General features: G+C 46.6%; 1 protein-coding gene and 1 long non-coding RNA gene across 3 annotated transcripts in view; one reads left to right on the top strand and one right to left on the bottom strand.

Annotated features, from left to right (window-relative positions):
• The window catches only part of LOC142258003 (uncharacterized), a 370,341-nt gene that overhangs the window by 131,771 nt on the left and 222,192 nt on the right, over window positions 1–16,378 (bottom strand). The window lies entirely within an intron of this gene.
• The window catches only part of LRRC9 (leucine rich repeat containing 9), a 267,576-nt gene that overhangs the window by 128,014 nt on the left and 123,184 nt on the right, over window positions 1–16,378 (top strand). For both annotated transcript variants that reach the window (XM_075330387.1, XM_075330386.1), the window contains exons 13-14: window positions 5,855–5,981; window positions 7,981–8,127. In XM_075330387.1, the coding sequence (XP_075186502.1) occupies window positions 5,855–5,981; window positions 7,981–8,127 (274 nt within the window). The remainder of the gene's footprint in view (window positions 1–5,854; window positions 5,982–7,980; window positions 8,128–16,378) is intronic.

Raw genomic sequence — 16,378 nt, 5'->3', positions numbered from 1 at the left:
GCACGACCCTTTGTTGCTCTGACTACAAAGTAAGTCCGGCACGCGTCCTACTCTGATTGACATCTGACATCAGCTCTGCTAGATGGCTAAAACTAAAAATTCTGATTGTGTCACAACTGCTGCTCCCAGAACTCTACGGGGTACTTTGCACACTACGACATTGCAGGTGCAATGTCAGTGGGGCCAAATCGAAAGTGACGCACATCAGGCGTCGCTGTCGACATCGGAGTATGTGAATCCTTTTTACTATGATTAACGAGCGCAAAAGCGTCGAAATCGTATGATCGGTGTAGCGTCGGTCATTTCCATAATTTCGGAAGGACCGATGTTACGATGTTGTTCCTCGTTCCTGCAGCAGCACACATCGCTGTGTGTGAAGCCGCAGGAGCGAGGAACATCTCCTTACCTGCGTCCCGGCTGCAATGAGGAAGGAAGGAGGTGGGCGGGATGTTTACGTCCCGCTCATCTCCGCCCCCCTGCTTCTATTGGCCGCCTGCCGTGTGACGTCACTGTGACGCCGCATGACCCACCCCCTTAGGAAGGAGGCGGTTCGCCGGCCATAGCGAAGTCGCAGGGAAGGTAAGTGCATGTGAAGCTGCCGTAGCGATAATGTTCGCTACGGTAGCTATCACAAGATATCGCAGCTGCGACGGGGGCGGGGACTATCGCGCTCGGCATCGCTACCATCGGCTTGCGATGTCTTAGTGTGCAAAGTACCCCTTAGTGATACACTGTTGGATTCAGGATCTCAGCTGCTACATCATGCTGCTCTCAGATGAGGTAGCAAAAACTTGCTGACAGATTCCCTTTAAGCAAGAGGCACCACTAACCAGACAACAGAATGAAGACCCAGGAGACCTCCAAACACATCAGGGACAGTGTGGTGAGAAGTACAAGTTAGGATTGAGGGTCTACAAAAAATATCCCATTCTCTGATGGTCCCACAGTCCACATATCATCAAATGGAAAGAACATGGCACCACCACAAACCTGCCAAGAGAGCGCCACCCACCAAATCTCTCAGCCCGGGCAAGGAGGGCATTAATCAGAGAGGCTGCACAGAGACCAAAGGTAACCCTGAAGGAGTTGCAGAGTTCCCAAGCAGAGACTGGAGTATCTATCCATACGACCATAATAAAACGTACACTCCATAGAGCCGGCCTTCGTGGAAGAGTTGTCAGAAAAAAAGCCTTTACTTACAGCCAGAAATTAGAAAGCTTGTTTTGATTTTGCCAAAATACATGTAAGAGACTCTCCAAATGTATGGAGGAAGGTGCTTTGGTCAGAGGAGACCAAAATTAAATGTTTTGGCCACTAAGGTAAACACTATGTCTGGTGCCAAACCAACACAGCTCATCACCCCAAGAACACCATCCCCAAAGTGAGACATGATGGTGGCAACATCATGCCGTGGTAAGGATTTTTGGTAGCAGGGACAGGGAAAAAGGTCCAAGCCAAGGGGAAGATGGATGGTGCGAAATACAGGGATATTCTTGAGCAAAACCTGTTTCAGCTTGTCAGTGATTTGAGACTTGGGATGGAGGTTCACCTTCCAACAAGACAATGACCCAAAGCTACGGAGAGGTTTAATGGGAGACATGATAATGTATTGGAGTGGCCGAGTCACAGCCCAGACCTTAATCAAATGGAGAATCTGTGGTCAGACATGAAGATTGCTGTTCACCAGAGGAAACCATGTAACTTGAAGGAGCTGGACCAGTTTTGACTTGAGGAATGGGCAAAAATCCCAGTGGCAAGAAAAGCTCATAGAGACTGATCCAAAGTGACTTGCAGCTGTAATTGCCACAAAAAGAGGCTCTACAAAGTACTGACTTTAGGGGGGTGAATAGTTATGCACACAGACGTTTTTACTGATATTGTCCGATTTGTTGTTTGCTTCACAATAAAATGAAAGCCAAATGTTGACAGGTGCAGACATGTTCTTTACATGAACTGATACAAACCCTCAAAAAAAATCCAAACAAACTGTGAAATTACAGGTTGTGAGGTAGCAAAACATGAAAAATGCCAAGTGGGTGAATACTTTGACAAGTCACTGTACCCTCAGAAAATGCAGTGAGAAACGATCAGAACATTGTATGTACAAAAATAGTAATACAAATATCAGCTGGCCATGCAAAAAAATAAGCCCTCATACAGCTGCATTGACGGAAAAATTAAAATGTAAAGAAAATAGCAACACAAACTAAATGAAAAAAATATATATTTCTTTTTTCTTCACTACTAAAATAATTAGAAAAAAAACTATAAAAGTTGGTATCACCATAACATGATTCTTGACATGACGCCGAGATGTGGAGATATTTCAGTGAACTCACCATGGCAGCAGAATACCCCATACAGCAAGAGACGGGAGTGACTTGGAAAAAACCGAAGATGTTTATTTAGAGAGCTGATGGAAAATGGAAAAGAAACTGAAGGAGAGACCCCTCTGGAAAGCGACACTGAACTCTCCTGGGAGAGCAACCGGCAAGGGAACCCATATAACGGATTATCCCGGCACACTCCCAGGAGGTCTAGAAGCTGCGAATCCTGGACCAGAGGAACGACTCATACAGACCGTAGAAATAGTATAAACAAGACTGTGAAAGCAGGATCCAGTTAGTAGAGGAATCTGGAAAGTCCAATATTGACCAAGGGAGGTTAGAACAGCCAGAGGTGGGATCCGATGAATACAGTGGAGCCAGGGATAATAAACTGCCTGGGGAAGATTCTGTGGAGCGAGAGGTAAGAATAATGCACAACAAGATAAGGCATAATCTTCAGTACAGAGTGCTGAAGGTGAGGCGCCTGAACACTAGCACTGTTCCAAAGGAATGAATATGTTGCCCAGGCACCTCCCATAAGGAAAAGGTGCCTTTTAAACACAGATAAGCTCAGCAATTAGACTGAGAGTTAACAAGGAACAGGTGTACTGTTCCTTTACTCATCAACAAAGTGCGGTGCACACTGCCTAACTGCGCTCCCAGAGGACCTGCTGAGAGAATGCAGACTCCGGGAAGAGAAGGAGACAGATGGACGGGTGGAACCGCAGACAGGGTGAGTAGAGGACACGGAGGTGCGGGAGGAACATTGATCTCCCTGCCCAAGGGAGACCGAACCTGCGGCCGAGGGCATGACAATTCTTTCTGAAACCATGGTGGAGTTACATAGTTACTTAGGTTGAAAAAAGACCTAGGTCCATCTAGTTCAACCTTCCTCCACCAGTTCTACATTTGGTCACTAAGTCATTTATAACCAACAATGTTGTGTGAGGAGAAAATCATCCAGCCCTTTTTTAAAAGCGGTTATAGTATCTGCAATTACTACCTCTTGTGGTAGGGCATTCCACAGTCTGACTGCTCTAACTGTAAAGAACCCTTTCCTATTTAGCTGCCGGAAGCGCTTTTCTTCCACTCACAGTGAGTGCCCCCTGGTCCTTAGTATTGTCTTTGGAAAAAATAAGTCATGTGCCAGTCCTTTATATTGACCACACATGTATTTATACATATAAATGAGATCTCCTCTGAGACGTCTTTTTTCTAAGGTAAACATATCTAACTTTTTCAACCTGTCATCATACGGGCGGCCTCCATTCCTTGTAATAGTCTAGTTGCCGCCTTTGAACTGACTCTAACTTCTGAATGTCCTTTTTAAAATGTGGAGCCCAAAACGGGATCCCATATTCTAGATGTGGCCTTACAAGTGATTTATAGAGGGGTAACAATACGTTAGGATCACGGGATCTAATCTCTCTTTTTTTATACACCCTAAAATCTTGTTTGCTTTAGCAGCTGCTGCCTGACATTGAGAGCTGCTGCTCAGCTTATTTGTAATGAGAATACCCAAGTCCTTCTCCTGATCTGTAGTCCCCAGTTTACTTCCATTTAATGTATACGCAGTTATAGGATTACTCCGTCCTAAGTGCCTTACTTTACATTTGTCAACATTAAATCTCATTTGCCAAGTATCTGCCCATTCTGACATCTTATCCAGATCTTTTTGTAATATTGTACTATCAAAGTCAGGTTTTAATATCCTACATAGTTTGGTGTCATCAGCCAAGACTGACACTTTACTATCTATGCCATCCACAAGGTCATTAATAAAGAGATTAAAAAGAATCAGTCCTAGCACAGATCCCTGCGGTCCCCACTGCTGACTATAGCACATTTAGAGAATGTACGCTTTATGACTACTCTTTGTTTCCTATCTTTTAGCCAATTCCTTACCCATTTGCACATAGTTTCCCCTAGTCCTTGCTTCTGGAGCTTTAGTATAAGGCTATTATGTGGTACAGTATCAAATGCCTTTGCAAAGTCCAAATAAATCACATCAGCTGCATTACCAATATCCAGGTTTGCACTTACCCCCTCATAGAACCCCAACAGGTTGGTTAGACACGACTTATCTTTCATGAATCCATGCTGTTTGTCAGTTATTATATTATTTTCTGCAATATATTTTTGCATGTCATCCCTTAAAATGCCCTCAAAAACTTTGCATACTACTGATGTCAGGCTTACTGGACGGTAGTTGTCTGGATCTACCCTTTTACCTTTCTTAAATATCGGTAGCACATCAGCAATCCTCCAATCCTGAGGCACCAACCCTGTTACAAGCAAGTCTAAAAAGATGAGATACAGCGGTCTGTCAATTACGGAGCTCAATTCCCTCAATATTCGTGGATGAATGCCATCTGGCCCTGGGAATTTGGCAATGTTTAATTTAGCGTAAGTAGGTGTACTTCATCTTGTGTTAAATTAATTATATCAGGTGGTGAACTTTGATTTTTGACTTGTTGAATGATCCCTGGTACAGTTAGCTCCTTGGTGAACACAGATGAGAAATGCCTATTTAATATTTCAGTCTTTTGTTTGTCCTCTATAACTAACTTGTTATTATAGTTTAAGGGGCCGATACTATCCTTTGTTTTCCTTTTGGCATTAATGTATTTATAAATTTGGGATTTATTTTAATGTCATTGGCGATTTTTATTTCAGTAGCTAATTTTGCTTGCTTGATTTCTTTTTTACATTTCCTATTGATATCTTTATACTTCTGAAATGCTATTTCTGTATTCTCAGCCTTTAACATTTTAAACGCCCTTTGTTTTTGTTTTATTATACTTTGTACAGTCTTATTTATCCATAGTGGTTTCTTTTTATTCCTGGACATTTTCTTACCAGAGGGTTGCAACTTTATTTTTTTTTTTTAATTTTGCCTTTTTCTTTGCATTTGGAAGTGTTTTGTTTTTTTTCTTTACATTGTATGATAAAGTGAATGGTGTCATTGAAAACTACAACTCATCCCAGAAAAATCAAAGTCCTTACCCAGCTACGTCATTAGAAAAATAAAATGAAAGTTCTGGCTCTTTGAAGAAGGGAAGGAAGAAATGAAAGCGCAAAAGAGAAAGTTGGCGACTGTGAAAAGAGTTTAATCAGAAGATGGGTGTACGATTATCACGAATAAGAAGGGGAACATTTCCGAATATTTTCTTAAGATACATTTCCCCTATACTTTTTGCAGAGATCCAATGCTTTTGATTTAGTACTGTATTTAGTATCTCCTGAACATGCGAGGACCATAACTGGTTTCGGTTCAGTGTTCCCAGTGAGAGCCATCATTTGCTTCTGAAAGAGAAGCCCAGGCCCGGCAGAGCAGATCCATTTTTTTTTCTAAAGACAGGCAGCGAAAGGCCCTGGCCGGAGCCATAAGAGTTCGTTATATCCTAATTAATGTAATTAGTAGAAAAGCTGCAGAATTGTGACATACTCCTTGTTTTGCCTTAGCCATAATACATTTCATTTACAATTGTCTTCATCTTTGCCATGTCATTATGCGTTTTCCACAGTTGTATGATCAGGAACAAGAAGAAGCTGTTCATCTCTCCAACAGTTTAGGATTGTATCAGACTTCTAAATTGGAGCAAGAAACAAACCAGCAGACACATCATTATGATCCGGGACTTTTTAAACACGGTAAACTAATTACAAGAGCACATAAATGATACACGAAATGATAGAGCACATACTGGATCCAGTGTTGAGATTTGTCTGACTAATGAATACACTGAATGAATCGCATTCCATGTAATCACTTGGGGAATAATCGGGGGACGAGCGGAGGTTGACACAACCACTTGGTTGAATGAACATGTTATTCTAGACATAATAATACTTTCAGCATTTCCTCGAAACCAAACGTTTGCTGTCATCTCTAATCTTCAGACTTCACGGTTATCAGCATTATGGAGATATATTTACTCCATTCGTTCATTGCATCCATTCTTATTTACAACATTTACGATGATTTTCATAGACTAGGAGGCATTTAAAGGGGGTTTCCACTTTTTTTTTTTTAACTATATACTGTATGTAATTTACATATAGTCCAAGACTGCAGTTAAAAGCAAAAACAAAAAAAAAACTGCATGCTTCCCTACCGATCTCACTAGAGCGATGACTTTTTGGTTACTTACCGCTGCCCTAAGGCTGTATGCGCACGTTGCGTCGTGTCCCTGGAGTGCAATACGCAGCGTAAATGCATGAAATTCAGCAACGTGCGAATGAGCCCTTACAGCTCTTGAGGAGTGAAGGAGATCGGCAGGGGAATAAACAGGTAACTAAAAAGTGTCCCACAGAATAAATATTGTGTACCATTTTTGTGGCTAAAATATTGTCAAAATTCTGGTGCATTTAGTCTATTAAAGACATTTACCACCACTTGTTTACCTGAGTGTGCCATAAAAATAATAAAACGCATATACTCACCTATAGATCCTGTCGCTCCTCTGTATCCTGGTTGGGTCCCATGCCGATCTCCTCTCTTTCTCTTCTGGCGTTGGTCCATGACCAGTCCACTGTGGCGCGGGATTGATAAGTGAGTATGTGTCATTTATTTATTTATTTTTGTTGCACACTTGAGCCTTGTGTAAAATAGTCTAAATGTATTAGAATTTTGGCTAATTTGCACCAGAAAATGTTGTGCATGCCATAAAAGTGGTTGTTTGGGACAGGTTTTTTTTTCTGTTTTAAAAAATGACATGACCTACATAGGAAAGGAGTGTGGCTTACCAGAAAGGGAGCATGTCACAAAATTGAAAATTGTACAAACACTCACCAAAATGTATACAATCTCTTCATGAGTGTCACGGTAGGTACAGGGAAGTACCCAGCATAGGCGAAAGGGAAGGGAAACCCTGTGTGTAGGGAAGGGGTAGATGGTGACCCCTGACCAAACCTACAGCTGGGCCCTGGGTTCCAATAACACCCTAGGTAGGTTCCGCACCTATGCACCGAGCAGTATACCCGACCCTAGGCTGACCCTGTATCTGGGGCTTAGGTAGGGAGCAGATGGGTTGAGCTCTTCCTCAACCCCAATGAGCGCTAAAGAAAACACAGGGATAACAAACAAGGAACGGAAACAACAACTTCTCTCCATATGCCTCAGGAAGAGGAACTACAAACAGCCAGGTTACACTAAAAGAACGCGAGCCGACTGCTTGCACTGAAGACTTGTAAAGGGTGTGGGACTTATCACCAGCACTGAGTATGGGAAAATGAGTGTATATAAGACACCAAGGAAGCGCTGATGAAAAGCAGCTGAAAGGGTGAGGAACTCTGCAGGGTCCTAAAGTGAAAGTGATGAAAACAAAGCAGAGGAGATACATAGGATACCAAATACATCAAGCAGGAATGATAGAAGGTCAGGGAGCAGTTTGCATTGCCAAATGCTGTGACCTTCTATTGCTCAACACCACATGACTGTCTGTTACCTGTGACACACCCATGACAGTGAGTGCCTGTTAGGTGAAATTGGGGGGTATTACTGTAGAACCCACCTATTCAGTATACTAATTTATTACGCCCCATGGAACCAGCACTTACATAAATGGAACACAATTACACCCTAATTCTATTTTTAAGATTTTTATTATTTTTTAGAAAACTTTGCCTTTTTTTTGTTTTATAACCTTAGGTAAACTTATCATCTCTAAAGTGTTTCTTGGCCATAGTGTTCAAGCACAAGAATTTCTGTCTATTAATCCTGCCAATTATCCAGATGCTAATTCAGTCTTCAGACCTCTGAGGATGACCGGCAGCACTCCGCGTGCTACAGGAGACGGTGAGTTCTACATTAATTGGATAAAACTGTGTTAAAACACTTAAACGCTGGAGTCATCAATTTACCTTGTAGCTCAGACTCATATTTTTTTTTTAGAATGACGCGCTAAGTAGTATAGTATTTATTGCCCATTCTGACAGTGTGTAGAGGGCAGGTGTCATTTCCAAATAAATCCTTACCAACTGCAGACGGCAGCATTTTGGTAGATGGACAGTGTATCTCTTCGCTCTATAAAAAAGAGCAGCCGCCAGCTCACCGCAATCAGTCAATGTCTAGAGTTTCCGGAGCACGGCAAATATCTTGGGTAGATACAAAAGGAAAAAGGGATCCAGCTCCACAAATAAAATAAACTCCTTTATTAATAGTTTTTAAAATTCCAAAATCATTGTGAGTGGAAACCGCGTGGAATTAAATAAAATCCATAATAGAAAAGTCAATAATGAGACAATATGGACAGCAGTCAACGCGTTTCAGGTGCATAAACAAGTGTTATTACCGAGGTCTCTGCTACGGATTTTACTTGATTCCACACTGTTTTCATTCACATTGATTTTGGTATTTAAAAAACTATTAAGAAAGGAGTTACTTTTTTCCGTGGAGTTGTATCCCGTTTTTTCCTTTTGGATCTCTTCACTCTACCAGCTCAGGTTTGGCTATTGTGGTGCAGGATAATGCACTTTTCTTTTTCGCTCCTAATTGGGAGACCCAGACAGTGGGTGTATAGCTACTGCCTCTGGAGGCCGCACAAAGAACTACACTTAAAAGTGTAAGGCCCCTCCCCTTCTGGCTATACACCCTCCCGTAGGAGTACAGATTCCTCAGTTTTAGCTTTGTGCGCAGGAGGTCAGACACGCACGCATAGCTCCATTCTTTTTAGTCAGCAGCAGCTGCTGACTATGTCGGATGGAAGAAAAGAGGGCCCATACAGGGCTCCCAGCATGCTCCCTTCTCACCCCACTGTATGTCGGAGGTGTTTGTAAGGTTGAGGTACCCATTGCGGGTACGGCGGCAGGAGCCCACATGCTGATTCCTTCCCCATCCCTTTTTACAGGGCTCTGGGTGAAGTGGGATTTACTGGTCTCCAGGCACTGAGACCGTGCTCCATCTACAGCCCCTGGAGAAGATGCTGGATGGAGCGGAGTACATCAGGGACATGGCCCTGCTTCCTCAAGGTACTCTGTGTCCCCGTGCATTTGGCGCTCACACCGCAGCATGCTGGGTGTTGTAGTGCGCCGGGGGACATCAGCGCTACGGCGCTTGTGCCATGGCCTCATTCAGCTTCGCTGAAGCAGGCACACTTCTAGGAATCGGTCGCGCCGGCCGCTGGGACTGCGGCGCGGCTGGCACTTGTGGTGCGCCGGGGACTTCAGCGCGGCCCGCGCTTTTACGGCGGCCGCGCTGATAACTCGAGTCCCCGGCTTTTGCGGCCTGCTTCCGTTCGTTCCCGCCCCCGGACCTGCCAGTCAGGAGAGGGGCGGGACGCTGGCCACGTCTAGGAATCGGTCACGCCGGCCGCTGGGACTGCGGCGCGGCTGGCACTTGTGGTGCGCCGGGGACTTCAGCGCGGCCCGCGCTTTTACGGCGGCCGCGCTGATAACTCGAGTCCCCGGCTTTTGCGGCCTGCTTCCGTTCGTTCCCGCCCCCAGACCTGCCAGTCAGGAGAGGGGCGGGACGCTGGCCAGTGCATCAGCGCCGAGGGCTGGAGTCGTTTTTACATACTCCAGCCCTCACAATCGGCACAGAGGGGACACTGTTTCCCGCACTTTTGTTTGGGAACTCCCACGGACCGCCCCTCTCCACAGACGCCGGCAGCCATTCCTGCTGACACGCTGAGCTGCAGAGGGGAGCCGGGGAGACCCAGACAAGGAATTCTGCAGCCTCTTACCCGCTATTCAGCGGGCGGTAAGCAGCCCTCAGGGCTCACCCCCTCTTGTGCCAGTAGTATTCTTAGTATTTTGTTTCTACAAATACTTTGTATTGCATAGCGCTGGTCGCCCTTTGGCTATAGACTCTCTCACATTGCAGAGAGCCAGCAGCATGTCGTCCGTAAAACGCAAGGGTGCCAAGGCACAGACATTATATGCTTCCTGCACCGCATGTGGGACTTTTCTACCGGCAGGCTCCACGGACCCCCATTGTGTGCAGTGCTCGGCCCCTGCGGCGCTTGCACAGTCGGGACCTCTGCTGGACGTGACCCAGGGTGTACCACCTGTGAATGCTGTCCAGGTGACGGGAACTGAGTTTGCAGCTTTTGCTGACAGAATGTCTCTCACTATGTCACAAATTCTTGACACATTGCGAGCTAGGCCTGTACTTCAGGCCACGGACACTGTGCAATCATTGCCCCCTGGTCCCCCTCAGCTCCAAGCTCCGGGACCGGCATATACACCTCAGGGTGAAGACTCTGACTCGGACGATGGCCCCGGGCAGCCTAAGCGGGCTCGCTATGACGGGCCTTCACATTCATCTCAATGGTCAGGATCCCAGCGAGATGAATCTATGGGTGATGAGGCGGACGTAACTGATCAGGATTCTGATCCTGGGACCGCTCTCAATCTAGATACACCAGATGGTGACGCCATAGTTAATGATCTTATATTTAACATCAATAAGATGTTAAATATTTCCCCACCAGCTCCTCTTGTGGAGGAGTCAGCTTCGCAGCACGAGAGAATCCATTTCAGATACCCTAAGCGTACTTTAAGCACTTTTCTGGACCACGCTGACTTTAGAGACGCAATCCAGAAACCCCACGCTTATCCTGAAAGGCGTTTTCCTAAACGGCTTAAAGATACACGCTATCCTTTTCCCCCTGAGGTGGTCAAGGGTTGGACCCAGTGTCCAAAAGTGGATCCTCCAATTTCCAGGCTTGCAGCTAGATCCTTGGTTGCAGTTGAAGATGGAGCGGCACTTAAAGATGCCACTGACAGGCAGATGGAGCTCTGGCTGAAATCCATCTATGAAGCGATTGGAGCGTCATTAGCGCCTTCTTTTGCAGCCGTATGGGCACTCCAAGCTATCTCAGCCGGGCTTGCGCGAGTTGACTCCGTCACACGTGCATTTGCCCCGCAGGTAGCACCATTGACCTCGCAAATGGCGGCATTCGCGTCGTACGCGATTAATGCTGTTCTTGACGCTACAAGCCGCACGGCAGTGGCGTCAGCCAACTCCGTTGTTTTGCGTAGGGCCCTGTGGTTGAGACATTGGAAAGCAGATTCTCATTCCAAGAAGTGCTTAACCAATTTGCCTTTTTCTCGTGACCGATTGTTTGGAGAGCGTTTGGATGAAATCATCAAACACTCCAAGGGTAAGGACTCATCCTTACCGCAACACAGACAAAACAGACCCCAACAGAGGAAGGGTCAGTCTGGTTATCGGTCCTTTCGAGGACCGGGCAGGTCCCAATTCGCCTCGTCAAAAAAGACTCAAAAAGACCAGAGACGCTCAGATTCTTGGAGGTCTCAGTCACGCCCAAAAAGGACAGCCGGAGGAACCGTTGCCAAGACGGCGTCCTCCTGATTTGCGGTCTCCGATTCCCACACCCGCGGTCGGTGGGAGGCTTTCCCACTTTGGCGACATCTGGCTGTCACACGTCAAAGACCGTTGGGTGAGGGATATTCTGTCTCACGGGTACAGGATAGAGTTCAGTTCTCGTCCGCCAACTCGTTTCTTCAGAACTTCTCCACCACCAGACCGAGCCGATGCTCTGTTGCAGGCGGTGGCCGCTCTAAAGGCGGAAGGAGTGGTGACCTCCGTCCCTCTTCAGGAACAAGGTCACGGTTTTTACTCCAATCTGTTTGTGGTCCCAAAAAAGGACGGATCGTATCGGCCCGTCCTGGATCTAAAGTTGCTCAACAGACACGTAAAAGTCAGGAGGTTCCGGATGGAATCCCTACGCTCCGTCATAGCCTCAATGTCTCAAGGAGATTTTCTAGCATCAATAGATATCAAAGATGCGTATCTCCACGTGCCGATCGCACCAGAGCATCAGCGTTTCCTACGCTTCGTCATACACGACGAACACCTGCAGTTCGTAGCGTTACCTTTCGGTCTGGCAACAGCCCCCCGGGTCTTCACCAAAGTCATGGCAGCAGTAGTAGCTGTTCTGCACTCGCAGGGTCACTCGGTCATCCCGTATCTAGACGACCTGCTTATAAAGGCACCCTCTCAAGAGGCATGCCAACACAGTCTGAAGGTGGCACTAGACACTCTCCAGAGTTTCGGGTGGATTATCAACTTTCCAAAGTCTCATCTAACCCCGACCCAATCTCTGACTTATCTTGGCATGGAGTTTCATACTCTCTCAGCGATAGTGAAGCTTCCACTGGACAAGCAGTGCTCGCTACGGACTGGAGTGCAATCTCTCCTTCAGAGCCAGTCGCACTCACTGAGGCGCCTCATGCATTTCCTAGGAAAGATGGTAGCAGCAATGGAGGCAGTCCCGTTCGCGCAGTTTCATCTGCGCCCTCTACAATGGGACATTCTACGCCAATGGGACGGGAAATCGACGTCCCTCGACAGGACTGTCTCCCTCTCTCAGACTGCCAAGGACTCTCTGCGTTGGTGGCTTCTCCCCGCCTCATTGTCACAGGGAAAGTCGTTCCTTCCCCCGTCCTGGGCAGTGGTCACGACGGATGCGAGCCTATCAGGGTGGGGAGCGGTGTATCTCCACCACAGGGCTCAGGGGATGTGGACTCTGGAAGAGTCCACCCTGCAGATCAATGTTCTGGAAATCAGAGCAATCTATCTTGCCCTGCGAGCCTTCCAACAATGGCTGGAAGGCAAGCAGATTCGGATTCAGTCGGACAATTCCACGGCGGTGGCGTACATCAACCACCAAGGGGGAACACGCAGTCGCCAAGCTTTTCAAGAAGTCCAACGGATTTTGACGTGGGTGGAAAGCAGAGCGTCCACCATATCCGCAGTTCACATCCCAGGCGTGGAAAACTGGGAAGCAGACTTTCTCAGTCGCCAGGGCATGGACGCAGGAGAATGGTCCCTTCACCCGGACGTGTTTCAGCAGATCTGTTGCCGCTGGGGGACGCCGGACGTCGATCTGATGGCGTCACGGCACAACAACAAGGTCCCAGTTTTCATGGCACGGTCTCACGATCACCGAGCACTGGCGGCAGACGCCTTGGTTCAGGATTGGTCGCAATTCCGACTCCCCTATGTGTTCCCACCTCTAGCATTGTTACCCAGAGTTCTCCGGAAAATCAGGTCCGACTGCCATCGAGCCATACTCGTCGCTCCAGATTGGCCAAGAAGGTCGTGGTACCCGGATCTGTGGCATCTCACGGTAGGCCAACCGTGGACACTACCAGACCGTCCAGATTTGCTGTCTCAAGGGCCGTTTTTCCATCTGAATTCTGCGGCCCTGAACCTGACTGTGTGGCCATTGAGTCCTGGATCCTAGCGGCCTCAGGTTTATCTCATGAAGTTGTTGCCACAATGAGACAGGCTAGAAAACCATCCTCAGCTAAGATCTATCACAGAACGTGGAAGATATTCTTAGCGTGGTGCTTGGCTCAAGGGTTTTCTCCCTGGCCATTTGCATTGCCAATTTTTCTTTCCTTCCTGCAGTCTGGGTTGGAAAAAGGTTTGTCGCTTAGCTCTCTTAAGGGTCAAGTCTCCGCGCTATCCGTATTCTTTCAGAAGCGCTTGGCACGGCTTTCTAAAGTACGCACGTTTCTCCAAGGAGTTTGTCATATCGTTCCTCCTTACAGACGGCCATTGGAACCCTGGGATCTGAACAAGGTTCTCATTGCTCTCCAGAAGCCGCCTTTCGAGCCTTTGAAAGAGGTTCCCCTTTCTCGGCTTTCACAAAAGGTAGTTTTTCTTGTGGCGGTCACGTCTCTTCGAAGAGTGTCCGAGCTAGCGGCGTTATCTTGCAAATCTCCCTTCCTGGTGTTTCACCAAGACAAGGTAGTACTGCGTCCAATTCCAGAGTTTTCTCCCAAGGTGGTTTCTTCCTTTCATCTCAATCAGGATATCACTTTGCCATCTTTGTGTCCGCATCCAGTTCACCAATTTGAAAAGGGTTTACATCTGTTGGACCTGGTGAGAGCACTCAGGATTTACATTTCTCGCACGGCGGCTCTACGCCGTTCTGATGCGCTCTTTGTCCTAGTCGCTGGTCAGCATAAGGGATCGCAAGCTTCCAAATCCACCCTGGCGCGGTGGATCAAGGAACCAATTCTTCACACATACCGTTCTGCTGGGCTTCCGATTCCATCTGGACTGAAGGCCCATTCTACCAGAGCCGTGGGTGCGTCCTGGGCATTGCGGCATCAGGCTACGGCTCAGCAAGTGTGCCAAGCGGCTACCTGGTCGAGTCTGCACACGTTTACCAAACACTATCAAGTGCATACCTACGCTTCGGCAGATGCCAGCCTAGGTAGACAGGTCCTTCAGGCGGCGGTGGCCCACCTGTAGGAAGAGGCTGTCTGACAGCCCGTTCATGTGGTATCTTTTTACCCACCCAGGGACTGCTTTTGGACGTCCCACTGTCTGGGTCTCCCAATTAGGAGCGAAAAAGAAGAAGGGAATTTTGTTTACTTACCGTAAATTCCTTTTCTTCTAGCTCCAATTGGGAGACCCAGCACCCGCCCTATTTGTTCTTAGGGTTTCGTTTTTCGGGTGCACATGTTGTTCATGTTGTTTCTTAAGTTCTCCGATCGTGTTATCGGATTGAATTTGTTTTTGAAACTGTTATTGGCTTTCCTCCTTCTTGCTTTGGTACTAAAACTGAGGAATCTGTACTCCTACGGGAGGGTGTATAGCCAGAAGGGGAGGGGCCTTACACTTTTAAGTGTAGTTCTTTGTGCGGCCTCCAGAGGCAGTAGCTATACACCCACTGTCTGGGTCTCCCAATTGGAGCTAGAAGAAAAGGAATTTACGGTAAGTAAACAAAATTCCCTTCTTTTCTACCTTTTTGGAGCATTTACTTTACATAACCGTTGGCAGATTGATCTGTCTTTTCAGTTTTTCTATACATGCAGCTGGTACAAGCCCCTCACTATACTGGAAATACCAGCTAAGAATTGGCCGTAAATTGCTCTGCACCCCATCCATATAGATGCTGAGCGGCTGCTGTGACCTGGGTATAATCTAAACCATATACTGCCAAGATGTCTCCAGGTCACAGCAGCGGAGCCTCCTGCTGCACAGGCTCCTGTCATAATAATATTCCAGAACAGATTACTGTCAATGTAAGGCTAGTTCCACACTTGCGTTGAACGGCATCCATTGCTATTCGCCGCCTTGAGGAATTACGGTAACCGTTGCAGGAAACCGTTTTATTCCTCATAGACGTCTATTAGCTATGGATAGCAATGGATGGCCTTGCATTGCATCCGTCAGCCGACGCTGCGTTGCATCCAACTGGCGGATGGAACGCTGCATGTAACTTTTTTTGCACTTGGCGGAGCGTCAAAAAAACGCAATCAGCAGGATTTCGTCGGCGTCCATTGTTGTTATAATGGACGCCTATGGTGGCGGATTCCGTTAGAATCCGTCATTTGAAGTGGGGGTGGATGAACAAGTGAAACTTACAGTGGCATGATTGTTGTATGCAGCAAGGAAACTAATTGCCTTGTATTGGCTATCTGAAAAAGCACCGACACTTAAGGAATTTGTTGAAAAAGTGAATTATATTATTTATATGGAGAAAAATGTTTATATTAAAAGGGGAAGGAGAGCTCAATATGAGAAGATCTGGAGCAAGTGGCTGGACTTTCCAGGATTAGCGTCATTTGATCTACTGAAAGATAAGATATTTAGACTATAGGTAGGAAAGGAAAGATCGCAGTGGCTGAGAAATAAGGAGGGCAGGTCATTATGTGAATAAAGAGGGATGTAGAGAGTGTAGGGGTGAGACTGTCGACCGGAAGAGGGTGGGGGGAGGGGAGGGGGTATGTGTGATGACTACCCTCACAATTTGTTGTTATGCTTATGAAAGTTTTAAAATGCAATAAAAATGTATCTGATTTAAAAAAAAGAATCCGTCATTTGACGGATTCCGTTAACGCAACCGTCTTTACACAACTGCGCATGCCCAGATGTGTAATGTCAAGAAAAAAAACCTATAACGGATTGCGTCATTTTGTACGATCCGTTGTGCCACTATATGCAACGCATCCGTTGCATCCGTCACACAACGCAATGCAACGGATGCCGTTCAACTCAAGTGTGCAACTAGCCTAACTTGATGGTGAATATTTAAATATTCTTTAGTAATTTCTTTCCTAGA

This window comes from Anomaloglossus baeobatrachus, chromosome 12 (assembly GCF_048569485.1).
Source record: "Anomaloglossus baeobatrachus isolate aAnoBae1 chromosome 12, aAnoBae1.hap1, whole genome shotgun sequence".
Taxonomy (NCBI): Eukaryota; Metazoa; Chordata; class Amphibia; order Anura; family Aromobatidae; genus Anomaloglossus; species Anomaloglossus baeobatrachus.
The sequence above is the reverse complement of the archived record's forward strand: the minus strand, read 5'-3'. Positions and strand labels throughout refer to the sequence as shown.